Raw genomic sequence first — 13,429 nt, forward strand, 5'->3', positions numbered from 1 at the left:
AAACATACAAACAAGTCCTAAATCACCATACAAACTTAGTCGAGTCCTCAAATCACATCAAACAATGCTAAAAACACGAATCACCCTCCAATTCAAACTTAATGAACTTGAAACTTCAAATTCCTACAACCGATGCCGAAACCTATCAAACCGTGTCCGATTGACCCTAAATTTTGCACACAAGTCATATTCAACATTGCGAACCTACTCCAACTTTCATAATCGGATTCCGACCTCGATATCTAAAAGTCCACTACCGGTCAAAATCTCCAAAAATTCGACTTTCGCCATTTTAAGCATAAATGAGCTACAGACATCCAAAACACAATCCGGACACGCCCCTAAGTCCAAAATCACCTAACGGAGCTAACAGAATCGATGAAACTCCATTCTGGAGTCATCTTTACACAGTTCCGACTACAGACAAAATCCTAAGACTTAAGCGTCCGTTTAGGGACAAAGTGTCCTAAAACACTCCAAAACCAAAAACGAAACCTCCCAGCAAGTCACATAAGCTGAAACAGATACGGGGAAACCAGTAAATAGGGAATTGGGGCTATAACTCTCAAATCGATCGGTTGGGTTGTTACAACATCTTAATAAAAGAATTTATAACAGCACCAATTAAGTAAATAGGGGGGATTGGAAATAAATATTTTTTAAATTTTGCGTGCATTTTTTCAATATGTCCTAATATTTTTCTTTCTTCTTAAAATCAGAGAGTAAAAAGAAATTTTAGCTTTATGTGCTAAAGTCATAGTAACAGTAGGGTAATATGCTCCAGAAAACTCAACAGTAGTTGTATAAAATTTATGTAAAAAATTTGACAACATCATTAATGGCCTCACAATACTTTTTTATTAAGATTGGAAAATGCAACAACTTCGCAAATAGTAGTACTTATAAAAATAGCAATATGACTCAGATCTTCATCATATTTAAAAACGATAATACGTTTTGCATATAATAATTATCATCTATCCAATGACATGTAATTATCAAATAATCATTTCCATTAACATCATGGATAATATAAGAAGTTAGAGAAACTTTACAAGGAAGGTGGTCAAATAAATAACGTATATATGTCTGATATTGTCCATGAAGTCTAAAGATATCAGATCTACAAGTACTTCTAAGGATACCTTTAAATAAAGGATTATAAATCCTTTGAATAAACATAATAAGATATGATGAAGAAGCAAAATAAAAAGGTAAACAACTCAAAACAATCATTTTTGCTAACTCCTCACGATCCTTCATTTTATCATATTTCATAAGTAGAGTTCCTTGATTTTCATCTAAATCAGAGCCCCATTCTATAGGATGAGTAATTCTCATATGTCTACTAAGTGTCCCAGTCTCCCCCTCCCCTCCCCCCCCCAAAAAAAAAAAAAACTTCCTCCAATCTTATGTTTAAAATCATCTTTACAAATTTTGCATCTAACTCTATCAGTATTCTCTATTTTCTTAAAATATTTCCAAACTTTACTTCTCTTCTCTGATTACTACTAGTCGGGACCATAGGTGGTCTACTACTAGTGCCACGATCACTACCCCTGCTAACAACTCCAACACTACTAGGTGTAGGTGGTGTCTCATCTTCAATTTCTAATTCATTATCTTTTATACTGTAATATTCCTGTATTGATCATAATCTCTATTATTATCAGGTGATATTTCAGAAATATGTGTAAAGTCATTTAAGTTACTACTAGAAGTTAAAGCAATACCTCTTTTTCTATTTCCCCGATTAACAACCTTATTACAAACTCGTTTTGCAGCATTAAATATATTGTGAAAATTTAACTACTACTAAAAATTAAATATGCAATAAAATATTAAATAAGAGAAAGAGTAAGAACGAGTGCACCGAATTCTACTATAAATTGAACATTTGATGATTTTTGAAGTCTTGAAATTAAATTTCGCAACTCCGATGTTACCACGATGAAACTTTAATTGTTCGAAGTTCAAACTTCAAATAATACCATAAATAAAATTCCAAAAAAAATGATAGCCAAATAGTTAATTGCAATTTAGGTGAAGAATGAGAGAATGACAATTGAGAATTTGGGTTTGAGAATTGAGAGATGAGTGAATAAACGAAGAAGTGTGGGGGTGGGGGTGGGGGGTCACGCCCCGACCTCAGGGAGCACGACCGGGGCTCAACCGAGATAACCCAGTCAAGCAAGCCTGCTAGATACTTTCTACCCGACCTTGCCCATGAATAGAGTGGAGATGTATTCCATTATTTAAATATTGAGAGTATTTCATAATCAACACCAATTCCATTACTCAAAGGACATTTATGTATAATTTCCAATAATATTACAAGTTCATAATTACGAGGAAAAACATGTTTGCCAAATACCAACGCTTCTAGATCATTACCTAACATCGTACACCAACCACAACATGTCTACGGAGCCTCTAAGTACAACAAAAGAGTTCTATGGAAGTGCCGGCGACAAGGACCCGTTTATACCTCAAAACACAAAGTACAATATCAAGTGACATCATACCCGAAATAGAGTAGGGCTCACCAAAACCTGCAGAATAGGGAGTAACTACTAATGAGGACCAAAGCTGCCCGCTCATGAACCACCTGCATCCATTGAAGATGTAGCACCCCCGTCAAAATGGACGTTAGTACATATGGAATAGTACTAGTATGTAACGCTAAATGTCCTCTTTCAAAATAGAATGCCAATATAAAAAGGAAAAATCATGGAAACAACAAGAAACGATCAATGATATCTAAATGTCAAGTTAACGTAACACTTTTCAAAATACGAGGATAATACTGTGAAGAAGATAATCAAAATATTGCGATAATATTATTTTTGGTTGGGAGATCCTGAGTACCAACATACCACCGTGAATTTAGCACGGAGTCCGATCTCAGCCCGATCGGCTAAGCCGTCACACCAGAGACATCCAATCACAATACCATTGTACTTTTAGCATAGAGTCTGACCTCATCCCGATCGGCTAAGCCGTCTCACCAGAGAAATTTAATCACAATCACAATAATCTCTACACAAAGCGGCCCCGCCGCCTCACCCCAATGTATGTGGACGGAGGTATAATCACAATACCACAATCTCTATACAAAGAGGCCATGCCGCCTCACTCAATGTGTGCGGGTGAAGGCGTAATCATAATCAATACACCACCATGTGTGCGACATGGCATCCGATCTCGGCCTGATCGGCTAAGCCATCTCACCACAATGTCGTGTGGGTCGACATCACATTCTGCTAGCAATTATCTTATCCCAATTAAAGGCAATAATTTTATCATATCAATACGAGAATTTACCCTTCAATCACCCCTACACCGACACGTGTAGTTTCGGGGTTAGGTTATTTCCACCTATCCTTCCTTGGTGACCAACGATACCCCCAAAAATATTTTTGATTTTCATACAAGGAAAACAGAAATACAATTATATTTACCTCATAACCTTCCACACCGTATATAGCTTCATTGGTATATAGCTTCATTGGCACTTTCAATCACTTACAATATTATTATTTCATGGGCTCTCCTGGCCATATATATGATTTTTTACTCATGGCGCGATGTCCGTATTTCATATTCCACACTTTCATATCTTTACTTTCAAGGATCATTATCATAAGCATCAACATATATAATATTCCGAAAATCACAACTTTAAGTCATTAGTAATGACGGCTTTAAACATAGTAGTTTCCTTTCCAAAGAAATGGAGCAAGATGATTAGCAATCGAAGCGCAAGTTAACATCATAATCTAGTAACACATCATTTATTCTTGAAATGCTATTCCTTGAAAGGGCAATATACAATTTCAACTCATGAATATGTAAGAGCTCAATCCACATTGGAAATACTCACAAAGCAAAACATTAGTTGAAACAGCCACATTTCAGAACGACTTGAGTAAATAAGCTTTTAGGCAAAATCTATTTTCAAAGTCAATTTAGAACAGTTGAATCAATGCTCATTTCTTAACCTTTGTCACATCATTTCATTTCATTGGCACCATTGGCCACAAGTATAACTTTCATTATTGGAACGATGGCCACATTTTACATCTCCAACCCACTTCTTTCACTTTCCAGTATCCTTATAGGTTATTTACAACAAGACATTTCAAATCAAGGCTTTAGGTACATATATGAGCAATTAAGATTCTTAAGCAACTCAAGTTTTTCTCACATAATGTCACGACCCAAGTCTAAACCCTGTCGTGATGGTGCCTATCATGATATTAGGCAAGCCTATTTATCCCAAAAATACGACCAATTGAATTATAAGAGTTACGTAAAGATTTTTAACATTAGAAATTCCCTTAACAGTCAAAACTAAATTCAAATTTGAAAATGAAGTACGAAAAACGAGCCTCAAACATCGGAGTGTCACTAAGTCATGAACGTCTAAGTACTTAATCTATTACATCAACTGTCTAAATGTCAATACAACCAAAAAGGAGAAATAGAAGGAGTAACAAGGTCATGCGGATGCTGGCAGCTACCTTGCAGTCTCCAAGACTCTAATGGCCTGAACTCAACAATCGCCGCGCTCAAACACACCTGAATCTGCACATGAAGTGCAGGGTGTAGTATGAGTACAACCAACTCAGCAAGTAACAACAATAACTAAGGAATTGAGCAGTAATGATGAGCTAAGCAGAACAATTCTATTAATAATTTTAACAGTTAAGGATAAACAGGAGTAAAAGATCAATTTCATAAATTATCAACTACTACAAGGAAAATAGCAGATAAATGCAATAGCAACAAAAATAGATGAAACCTCACAGGCACTATCCCTCAATCCCCCAACCCTCAATGCACACACTCAATAGGTACCTGCGCTCACTGGGGGTATTCAGACTCCGGAGGGGCTCCTACAACCCAAACGCTAATCTGCACGGACAACTCACGTGCTATCATATCATATCTGGATCCACACGGACAACTCACGTGCTATTGTACAATTTGGATCCGCACGGATAACTCACGTGCTATAGTACAATATCTCACAACAGGCCTTCGGGCTCACTCAGTCATGTGCCTCTCTAGCCTCATAGTTTTCAATAAATAAAGGAAAGCAATCCAAATCAAAGTATTACAGTGTATCAGCAAGAAGATAATTGAGACTAAGGTAAACATGTACAAGAATCACTATGACTGAGTATAACTACAGTGAGCAGGGATAAAGCCTAAGCATGACCTCTATCATGGAAGTAGTCAAGTTCTAGCAGACAAAAAAACACATAAACACAAATAAAGGCTATTAGGCTTCACAACCTCACAGGACAGACCAAGTCTCAATCCCTCACGGAAAATACCCACACGCCCGTCACCTAACATGGGTGTCACCTCCAAACATCTACATGATATCAAATCTCTGGGTTTATACCCTCAAAACCAGATTTAAAACTATTACTTACCTTAATAACATAGAAATCCTACTCCGGGATGCTCTCGCCCCCTCGATTCATTCTGCAAAAGCTCTGAATCTATTCACAACCAATACAATACCATCAACATATGCTAAGGAAACAAATTCCACAAGAAAAACTATAAAATTAGGCCAAAACCCAAATTGGCTAAAACCTGGCCCCCGGGCCAACGTCTCAGAATCAGTTTAAAGTCAAAATTACGAACACCCATTCACTCACGAGTCCAACCATAGTAGTTTCACTCAAATCCGACTTCGTATCGACATTCAAATCCCAAAAATTCATTTTATGAAGTTTCTATAATTTTCCCCAAATTTCCACGTCAAAGTACTAATCAGATGATGAAATCATTGATATATTCATGTATATTAACCAAATCCGAGTTAGAATCACTTACCTCGATGAATTTCTTGAAAAACTCACAAAACATCGCCACAAACCGAGCTCCTTAGGTCTAACATATGAAATGATGCCGTAAATCCCGTTTATATAGTGCACCCTCTGAACTCCCACTGTGCGGTCCGCAAAATTCCAAGTGCGGCTGCGCCTCCCAGGTAATGCGGTTGCGAAAAAATGGTGCGACCGCACTTTTTGGTGGCTTCACTGCTAGACTTTATTATTTTGGTCATAACTTTCTCTACATATGTCCAAATGATGACTTCTTTATCTGTATGGAAACTAGAAATGAAGGGCTACAGCTTTCGTTTTTAAATCATCTCAAAATTCCTTGTCAAAAGATATAGGCTTGCGAAGTCGAACCAGCAGATCTGCAGAACTTTTCCCTAGAGTGCGGCTGCGGCAAAATTATGCGGTCCACGAAATTCTGTTGAGGTCCGTGAAATTTAAAGCACCAGAACCATACCTGAGTTTTGGAAATGCCGGGACTCGCTCAAAACTCACCCCAAAATACATCTGAGGCCTCTGGAACCTCAAGCAAAGGCACCATCAAGTTCTAAAATAGCATGCAAACTCAATCAAGCTCTCGAATCACATCAAACAATAACAAAAACATGAATTGCACACTAGTTCAAGCTTAATGGACTTGAAACCTCAAACTTCCACAACCGATGCTGAAACCTATCAAAACTCGTCCGAATAACCTCAAATTTTGTACACACGTCATAAATAACATTACGAATTTACTCTAACTCCCGGAATTCCATTCTGACTTCGATGTCAAATTTTCCACTGCCGAACCAAATTTCCAATTTTGCCAATTCAAGCCTAATTCTATCATGGACCTCCAAATTACATTCCGGACACGCTCTTAGGTCCAAAATCACCTAATGGAGCTATCCGAACCATAAAAATTCCAATCCGAGATCGTTTACTCATTAGTCAACATCGGTTGACTTTTCCAACTTAACCTTCTAAATAAGAGACTGAGCGTCTCATCCATTACAAAACTACTCCGTACTCGAACCTACCATCCCAATACAACACAACACAACTGAATAAAACATAAGGAAGCAGAAATGGGAAAAACATGGCTATAACTCTCGAAACGACCGGCCGGGTCGTTACACATAATTTGGCATCATAACTTTCATTTGAAACATGACTCAAAGCCATAACATTTGAATACACATATCATTTTTGAACACATTCTCGAAGGATAACATAATGTGGTAGGAGCATTCGGAACATGTTTTGAGTACATAACTTTCGACACTTTGTTTACTCGGGATAATCGAATTTTTTAGGAACAACTCGAGATATGGGAATTAGGAACTTGAGCCAACCATACACGAAACTTACGGGAGCATCATGAAATTCAATTCTAAGAGAGTAGTTTAGCCAACATACCTTGCTTGAGCTTTCTTTAATTTACTACAACGTTCCGAAAATCCTAGCAACTTCGATCTATTTAGATCTAACAAAATTGAATCATAATTAGGAAGATATTCGTGGGTTCACCTCATTTAAGCATTTTATCAAATACTAGGTGTGCAAATTTGACTATAAGGTTCTTCTACAAGATTTTCTTCACTCCATAACCCATTCAATACCAAAGGTTTACTCATATTAGCTCAATTACCTTCCCACCATCCTTATAACTACATGCATGCATAAATAACAACTCTCATACCCAATAATCACACTCCCCATTACTCATCTTCTACCTAAACTCGAAATTGAAGATTACGGTTAGAACCTTACCTCTTGGGTGAAGATCTTGTGAGATTTTCCTTGATTCTTGAAGATTGGGGAAAGAATGGATGAGTAGAATTACTAGGTCTTCTCCCTCTCTTTCTCTTTCTAACACTCTCACTTCTCTCTGAAAAAAAATCATATTTTTTCCTTCAAAATGAGCCACAAATGTTATTAATCAAAATGAGATCGAGTAAGAAAATTTCAAAAGTAACCCCTGAAGTCAATTATATGGTGCAACTATGTGGTAGCAGAATCGATAGGTGGCCAGCAGAATAGATATCTGGGCAGCAGAATCGATTATGTGGCCAGCAGAATGGATATGTGGCCAGCAGAATGGTTATGCGGCCAGCAGAATAGTTTTCAAAATTTGCCCATTTTTCTGTTCCACTTTGCGATGCTTATGCGGTCCGCGGAACAGTTTTGCGGTCGCGAACTTGATCACAGAATTGCCTTCTTCTGCCAAAAATTCCCATCAACACTTTAGTGCATTCTTTAACCCATAAAGTCTGTGCCGCGTCTTTTTTTTTTTTTTTACAATTTTCAAATACATTAGCCTAACTTGGCACAAAATCTTAAATTACTTATCGAAAATTTACGGGGCCTTACAGGGGCGGTCTATATATAGTTTTTTAAATTGCTAAAATTAGTAAATAAAAAAAAATATTATTTTTGAAAAAAATGCTCAAAAAGGGCTACTCTTGCAAATTAGCCGTTGGGCAACGGTCAAAATGGCAGCTAACCATTGCCACCGGTCATGATTATTAAAAAAAAATTGAACTAGCCGTTGAACCAGGTCGGTCCGGTTAAGCGGTTCACAAATGACAAGACCTTACCGGGTTGTACCGGTGTTAAAAAATTTTCCAGCACAGGCCGGTTCTCGTCCCAACCCAGCCATGCCCTGCCACCTTACCACCGGTACGGTATGGTCTAAAACCGGTCAAGACCGGTCCGGAACCGGGCCAACCCGACCCATTTGATACCCATATTTATAGTTGCACCTAGAGAACAAGATCATATGATCAAGCCCATCTTAAATGATAATTATGAGAGTCATTGAAGAATGTGTAACGGTAGGCAGTGAATTTCGTATTTTCTGTAACGGACCGTGCATTTAATGCTACCGAATATTCTTCATTGAATGCTAGATATTTATTTTGACTTTATGAATACCACACTCTTTGATAACAAGCAAGACCATTGCCTTCAGGCCTGACTGTCTTCTGTCTTCGGCTCCACATATCGCTTTCTCGTGCAATCATTAAATATGAATATATTTTATCATGGTCACTTTAAGTTACCTGGTAAACATTTTGTTTCAATATAATCTTGTTCTTTTTTCCTTTATTGTTTTTTTTGGTAAGTTTCAAGAATGACCCTTTCCATTCCAATAAAGTTTGCCGATATGGGAAGTCAAAAGTTTGAAAATTTTCCTTCTTCGGCCGAAATGATTATTGTAAAATAATACGATGCAAAGACATGTGATTAAAGAACTTTGTTTTCGTACCTGGTTTTGGTAAATCCAGGTACTCTGCTGATTTTGTTTGGTAAGCTGTTTTTGAGTCAACCCTTGTTTGATAAAATGGGAACACAAGAAAAGAAACTTTCTATTCACAACAAACTTTGGCCCCAAAAGCCAATATCTAATAGTAATGGCTTGGCTAAAATAATAAATCAAATATTTCCTTAGGAGGATCATAAGAAGGTTTCAATTTTGGCATCTTTTCCTTTTTTGAAATTTCTATTAAAAATTCTCAATCTTACAAACGTGATTTAGATTGAAGATAAGATCGTATACGTGTTATATTTCATCATAATTTTCTTATACGTGTTATATTTCATCATAATTTTCTTTTCTTTTCCTAAAATTTACATCTTAATAAAAACTAAAAATAAAATCTCCGTTCATCAAAAAAATAATGATCAGATTAATTATGGATAGACAAAAGTTGATACAACATAAAGGTTTACGTAATCAGTTTCGACATTTTCTTTACCACTACTTATTAAGGGTTACTATTACTTTTTCCCTCTCAAAGTATATATATATATTACTTATTTGCGATTAATCAAAAATATTAAAAATTAAACTCTATTTTGTCGAAAAGCAATACTATTTGTCTCGCTATTGGGTAACCTTCGATAAAATTAAAATTACGTCAATAAATTAAGTATAAATAAGAGGTATTATTACTTTTAACCCGAACTATTTACATTTGGTAACTAAAAAAATGTATAAAACTTATATAATTTTTATATATAAAATATAGAATATATATAATATATAAATTTTATATATTTTTTCGACTATTATTTTTAGAGCTAGACATTATCATTTTTCCTACAAATAACTACAAGTTGTGACGATACGATTATAAATCACATGTTGCCTCTTCTCTTCCTCAAAGAACGCTCCAAATCTCCATATTTACGTTTGTTTGGAACTTAAGAGGAACAGGACAACAACACAGCTAATCTCACTTTATCCTTAGGCAAAGCGTCGTAAGCTTCAATAAATATATTAAGATAACTTAAATCAAGCATTAATTAAACAAACCTAAAGCCATTCCCTTTGAAGCAAAAAGACAAAAAAGGGTAAAAACGGTAACCGAATTTGTCAACGAAGGGCATTTTCGTCATTTTATCCCGCGCACGCACCAGTCACCATCAAATCAGCTCGATAAATTGCTTGCTAGCTCATATGCCATTTTCTGCTATTTACTTTCTTCTTCACTAAATTTCATGAAAGGTTTGAATCCATAGATCCTTAACTTTATCATAAAAGTTGTACCTTTTATTTTCTATAGATTTTTGAAATTCTTTTAAAAAACAAAAAGAAAAATCTTGATCATGTTTAGTAGCACAGTGCCAATTTCAATAGAAATGGACAAATTCAATAGTTTCTTGTTTGCAAGTGGCGGTGGTGGTTCTTCAAATTTTAAGAATGGTGGTGAATTACAAGGAATGGAAAATGAGTTTTTAAGGAACAAAGAAATCATGAGTTCTGATTATTTTCAGCAACAGTCATCACAAATCCATCAGCAGCAGAGTAATAATAATGGTGGGGGGTTAACGAGGTACAGGTCAGCTCCAAGCTCGTTTTTCGCCGGAATTCTTGACGGAGACGGCAATAATTCCGGTGACAATTTTATTACTCATGATGGATCTTCGAGTTCGGATTCTGAATCCATGTTCACTGCCTTGTTGAACAACAACAACGACAACAACAACAACAACAATAATAATAATAATAATGTTACAGTTTCTGGTACTCGGGATCTGAATGATCAGATTAGCAAAAATCAGCTGCAGTTTGCTTCTTCTTCTTCTTCTTCTATGAAGCAGGAGATTGGAGAGGAGATAAAATTTGCTTCTTCTGCTATGGGATCATATGGTGTAGGAGTGCAAATGCAAAGTGGAGTGAGGTTGAGTAATGTAAATGGTGGTGGCTCTAATAATCTTATTAGGCAAAGCAGTTCACCTGCTGGATTTTTCAATGGTATGCTCATTTGCTCTTTAACTTTTTGTTGGTTAAGTTTATGACAGTTTTTTCAGCTTAAATTTTGATGTGTAAGTGCTAATTGGTTGGTTTTTCCTGATTAATTATGAAGTTAGTTGGCTTTAAGGAGGAATTTGATTGGTTTAAACTTTTGGTTAGTAGATTATGTGACTTTTGTGTAGTTCTTGAGGAGTTCTGAAGCCCGCGTTCACAAGACATCCCTAGTTCACGCAGCGTTTAGAGAAGGGCCGAACCTAAGGGTGTAATATAGACAACCTACTTGCATTAGTGGCTGCTTCCGCGGCTCGAACTCATGGCCTATCGGTCAGATGGAGACAACTTTACCGTTGCTCCAAGGCTCTCCTCCCTATTTCTAAATCTGCAGAAAATAGGAAAAAATTGCCTTTGTTGATTTGATCCAACCATTTAGGTAAAAAAAGAGAGAGGGGCCTTTTGGGTATTTTGGGATTGATTGGAGGGATTCAAGCTTTATCTTTTCTTGAATGTGAAATGTACTAAATGATGGATTTGCTATTTTGGTATAGTTTTATTATTGTAATCAAGAATGGATGGATAAGAATTTTGCTGCATATTTTCAGGATTTGATATAACAAGAGAAGTTGGGAATTATAGAGCAAGTAGTGGGGCTAATATGAGCTTCTCATCTGCTCAATCTTCTACCTCAAATTTCATGCCTAGCATTGCTGAGAATGAATCTTGGAATGACTCTTCCTTCCATTCTTTAAAGAGAAATAGAGATGGTGATCTCAAAGTGTTTTCTAATGATTTCAATGGAATAACTAGTCCGGTACCTATTCTATTTTTCTTTTCCTTTTTTCTGGATTTGTTGTTAATCTCCTTGTTTTTGTTTCTTTTACTAATAAATGCTCATTTCATTTGTCAGAATGGTGAATCAAGAAACTACACTACTTCTGGTTTAACTCACCATTTAAGCTTGCCCAAAACATCTTCTGAGATGGCTGCTATAGAAAAATACCTGCAGTTTCAACAAGATTCAGTACCTTGTAAAATTCGTGCCAAAAGAGGCTGTGCTACTCACCCAAGAAGTATTGCAGAGAGGGTAAAATCCTGTCATGTCACCTATTTTTTTTCCAGTTAATCATGTTTATTCTTGAGGTTCACACTATCATACAACTTGTTTTAGTGTTAAGTTGAAGTAAGGTTTAATTTCCTTTTCTTCTTGAAATTTTTTAGATGAGACGGACTCGGATTAGTGAAAGGATGAAAAAACTTCAAGATCTTTTTCCAAATATGGATAAGGTATCTTGTGACTATTAGAATTCATTGTATTTTTCTGTTTTTCTAAAAGAAGGTAAAAACTCACATGTTTTCTTGTTTTATGAAATGAAATGGCAGCAAACCAACACAGCTGATATGTTAGATTTGGCAGTTGATTACATTAAAGACCTTCAGAAACAAGTCCAGGTAACTACCAAGAAAACAAATTTTGCCTTTTCTCCATCAAATACTCACATGAATTTCTCACCAGCATTTATATTTCCTCACCAAATTTACACTTCTTTAATGCAGACACTGACAGATAAAAAGGCGAAATGCTCGTGCCCGAGTAAACAGCTGCAATATTCAAATGGAACAACATGAACTTAATTTCTGTACAGATAGTAATAGGTGAAGTTAGATGGGAAGAGGGAAGAGAGTCAATTACTTTCTTTCTTCCCCAATATGATGGAAATATGGTTTATTGTATCATTAGCAATAAAGCAAGTGTAGTTTTTCCCCCACTTTTAAATGTATAATTGAGTTTGAGTAGAACTAATAACAGTCTATTGAGCACAAATGCTTATTGTATTATGCTGTTGTTTATTAGAATATGACTATGTTGTTAGTTCAGAGATCTAACAAGCTTGAGACAAGTCCTAAATTGCATTTGCAAGATGTGTTAGGATCTTGAATCTGGAACTACTTCATGTCCCTATAATTGTCCTCTGTAACCACTTCCAGCTTTCACGGATACACCTTCTTGCAAAAATACAGTGTACGATTACGTACAATAGATTCAATATGGTCCAACCTTTCCCTAGATGGGGGCATAACAGGAGCTTAGTATAATAGACCTAATATGGTCCGACCTTTCCCTATACGCGGGGCATAACATGATTTTAGGTATAATAGACTCAATATGGTCCGGCCTTTCATTAGATGCGGGGCATAGTTGGAGCTTAGCTGTTATTTTCTTCCTTAAGCAACCCCATTCACATTTATGCACCATGTCCATGGGCCCCATAAATGCACCCCTTCTATATGTAGAAACACTCCAGTGGGGTCATGCACTGTGGACATA

At 36.3% G+C, this 13,429-nt stretch overlaps 1 protein-coding gene across 1 annotated transcript; it reads left to right on the forward strand.

Moving 5' to 3' along the window:
- Window positions 1-10,323: 10,323 nt before the first annotated feature.
- Window positions 10,324-12,982, forward strand: LOC104210441 (transcription factor bHLH130-like). Its single transcript, XM_009759340.2, has 6 exons — window positions 10,324-11,106; window positions 11,706-11,914; window positions 12,011-12,187; window positions 12,322-12,387; window positions 12,484-12,552; window positions 12,658-12,982. Exons 1-6 carry the CDS (start codon window positions 10,458-10,460, stop codon window positions 12,727-12,729), a joined length of 1,242 nt encoding a protein of 413 aa, XP_009757642.1. The 5' UTR covers window positions 10,324-10,457; the 3' UTR covers window positions 12,730-12,982.
- Window positions 12,983-13,429: the final 447 nt, after the last annotated feature.

Source organism: Nicotiana sylvestris, chromosome 9, assembly GCF_000393655.2.
Source record: "Nicotiana sylvestris chromosome 9, ASM39365v2, whole genome shotgun sequence".
NCBI lineage: Eukaryota > Viridiplantae > Streptophyta > Magnoliopsida > Solanales > Solanaceae > Nicotiana > Nicotiana sylvestris.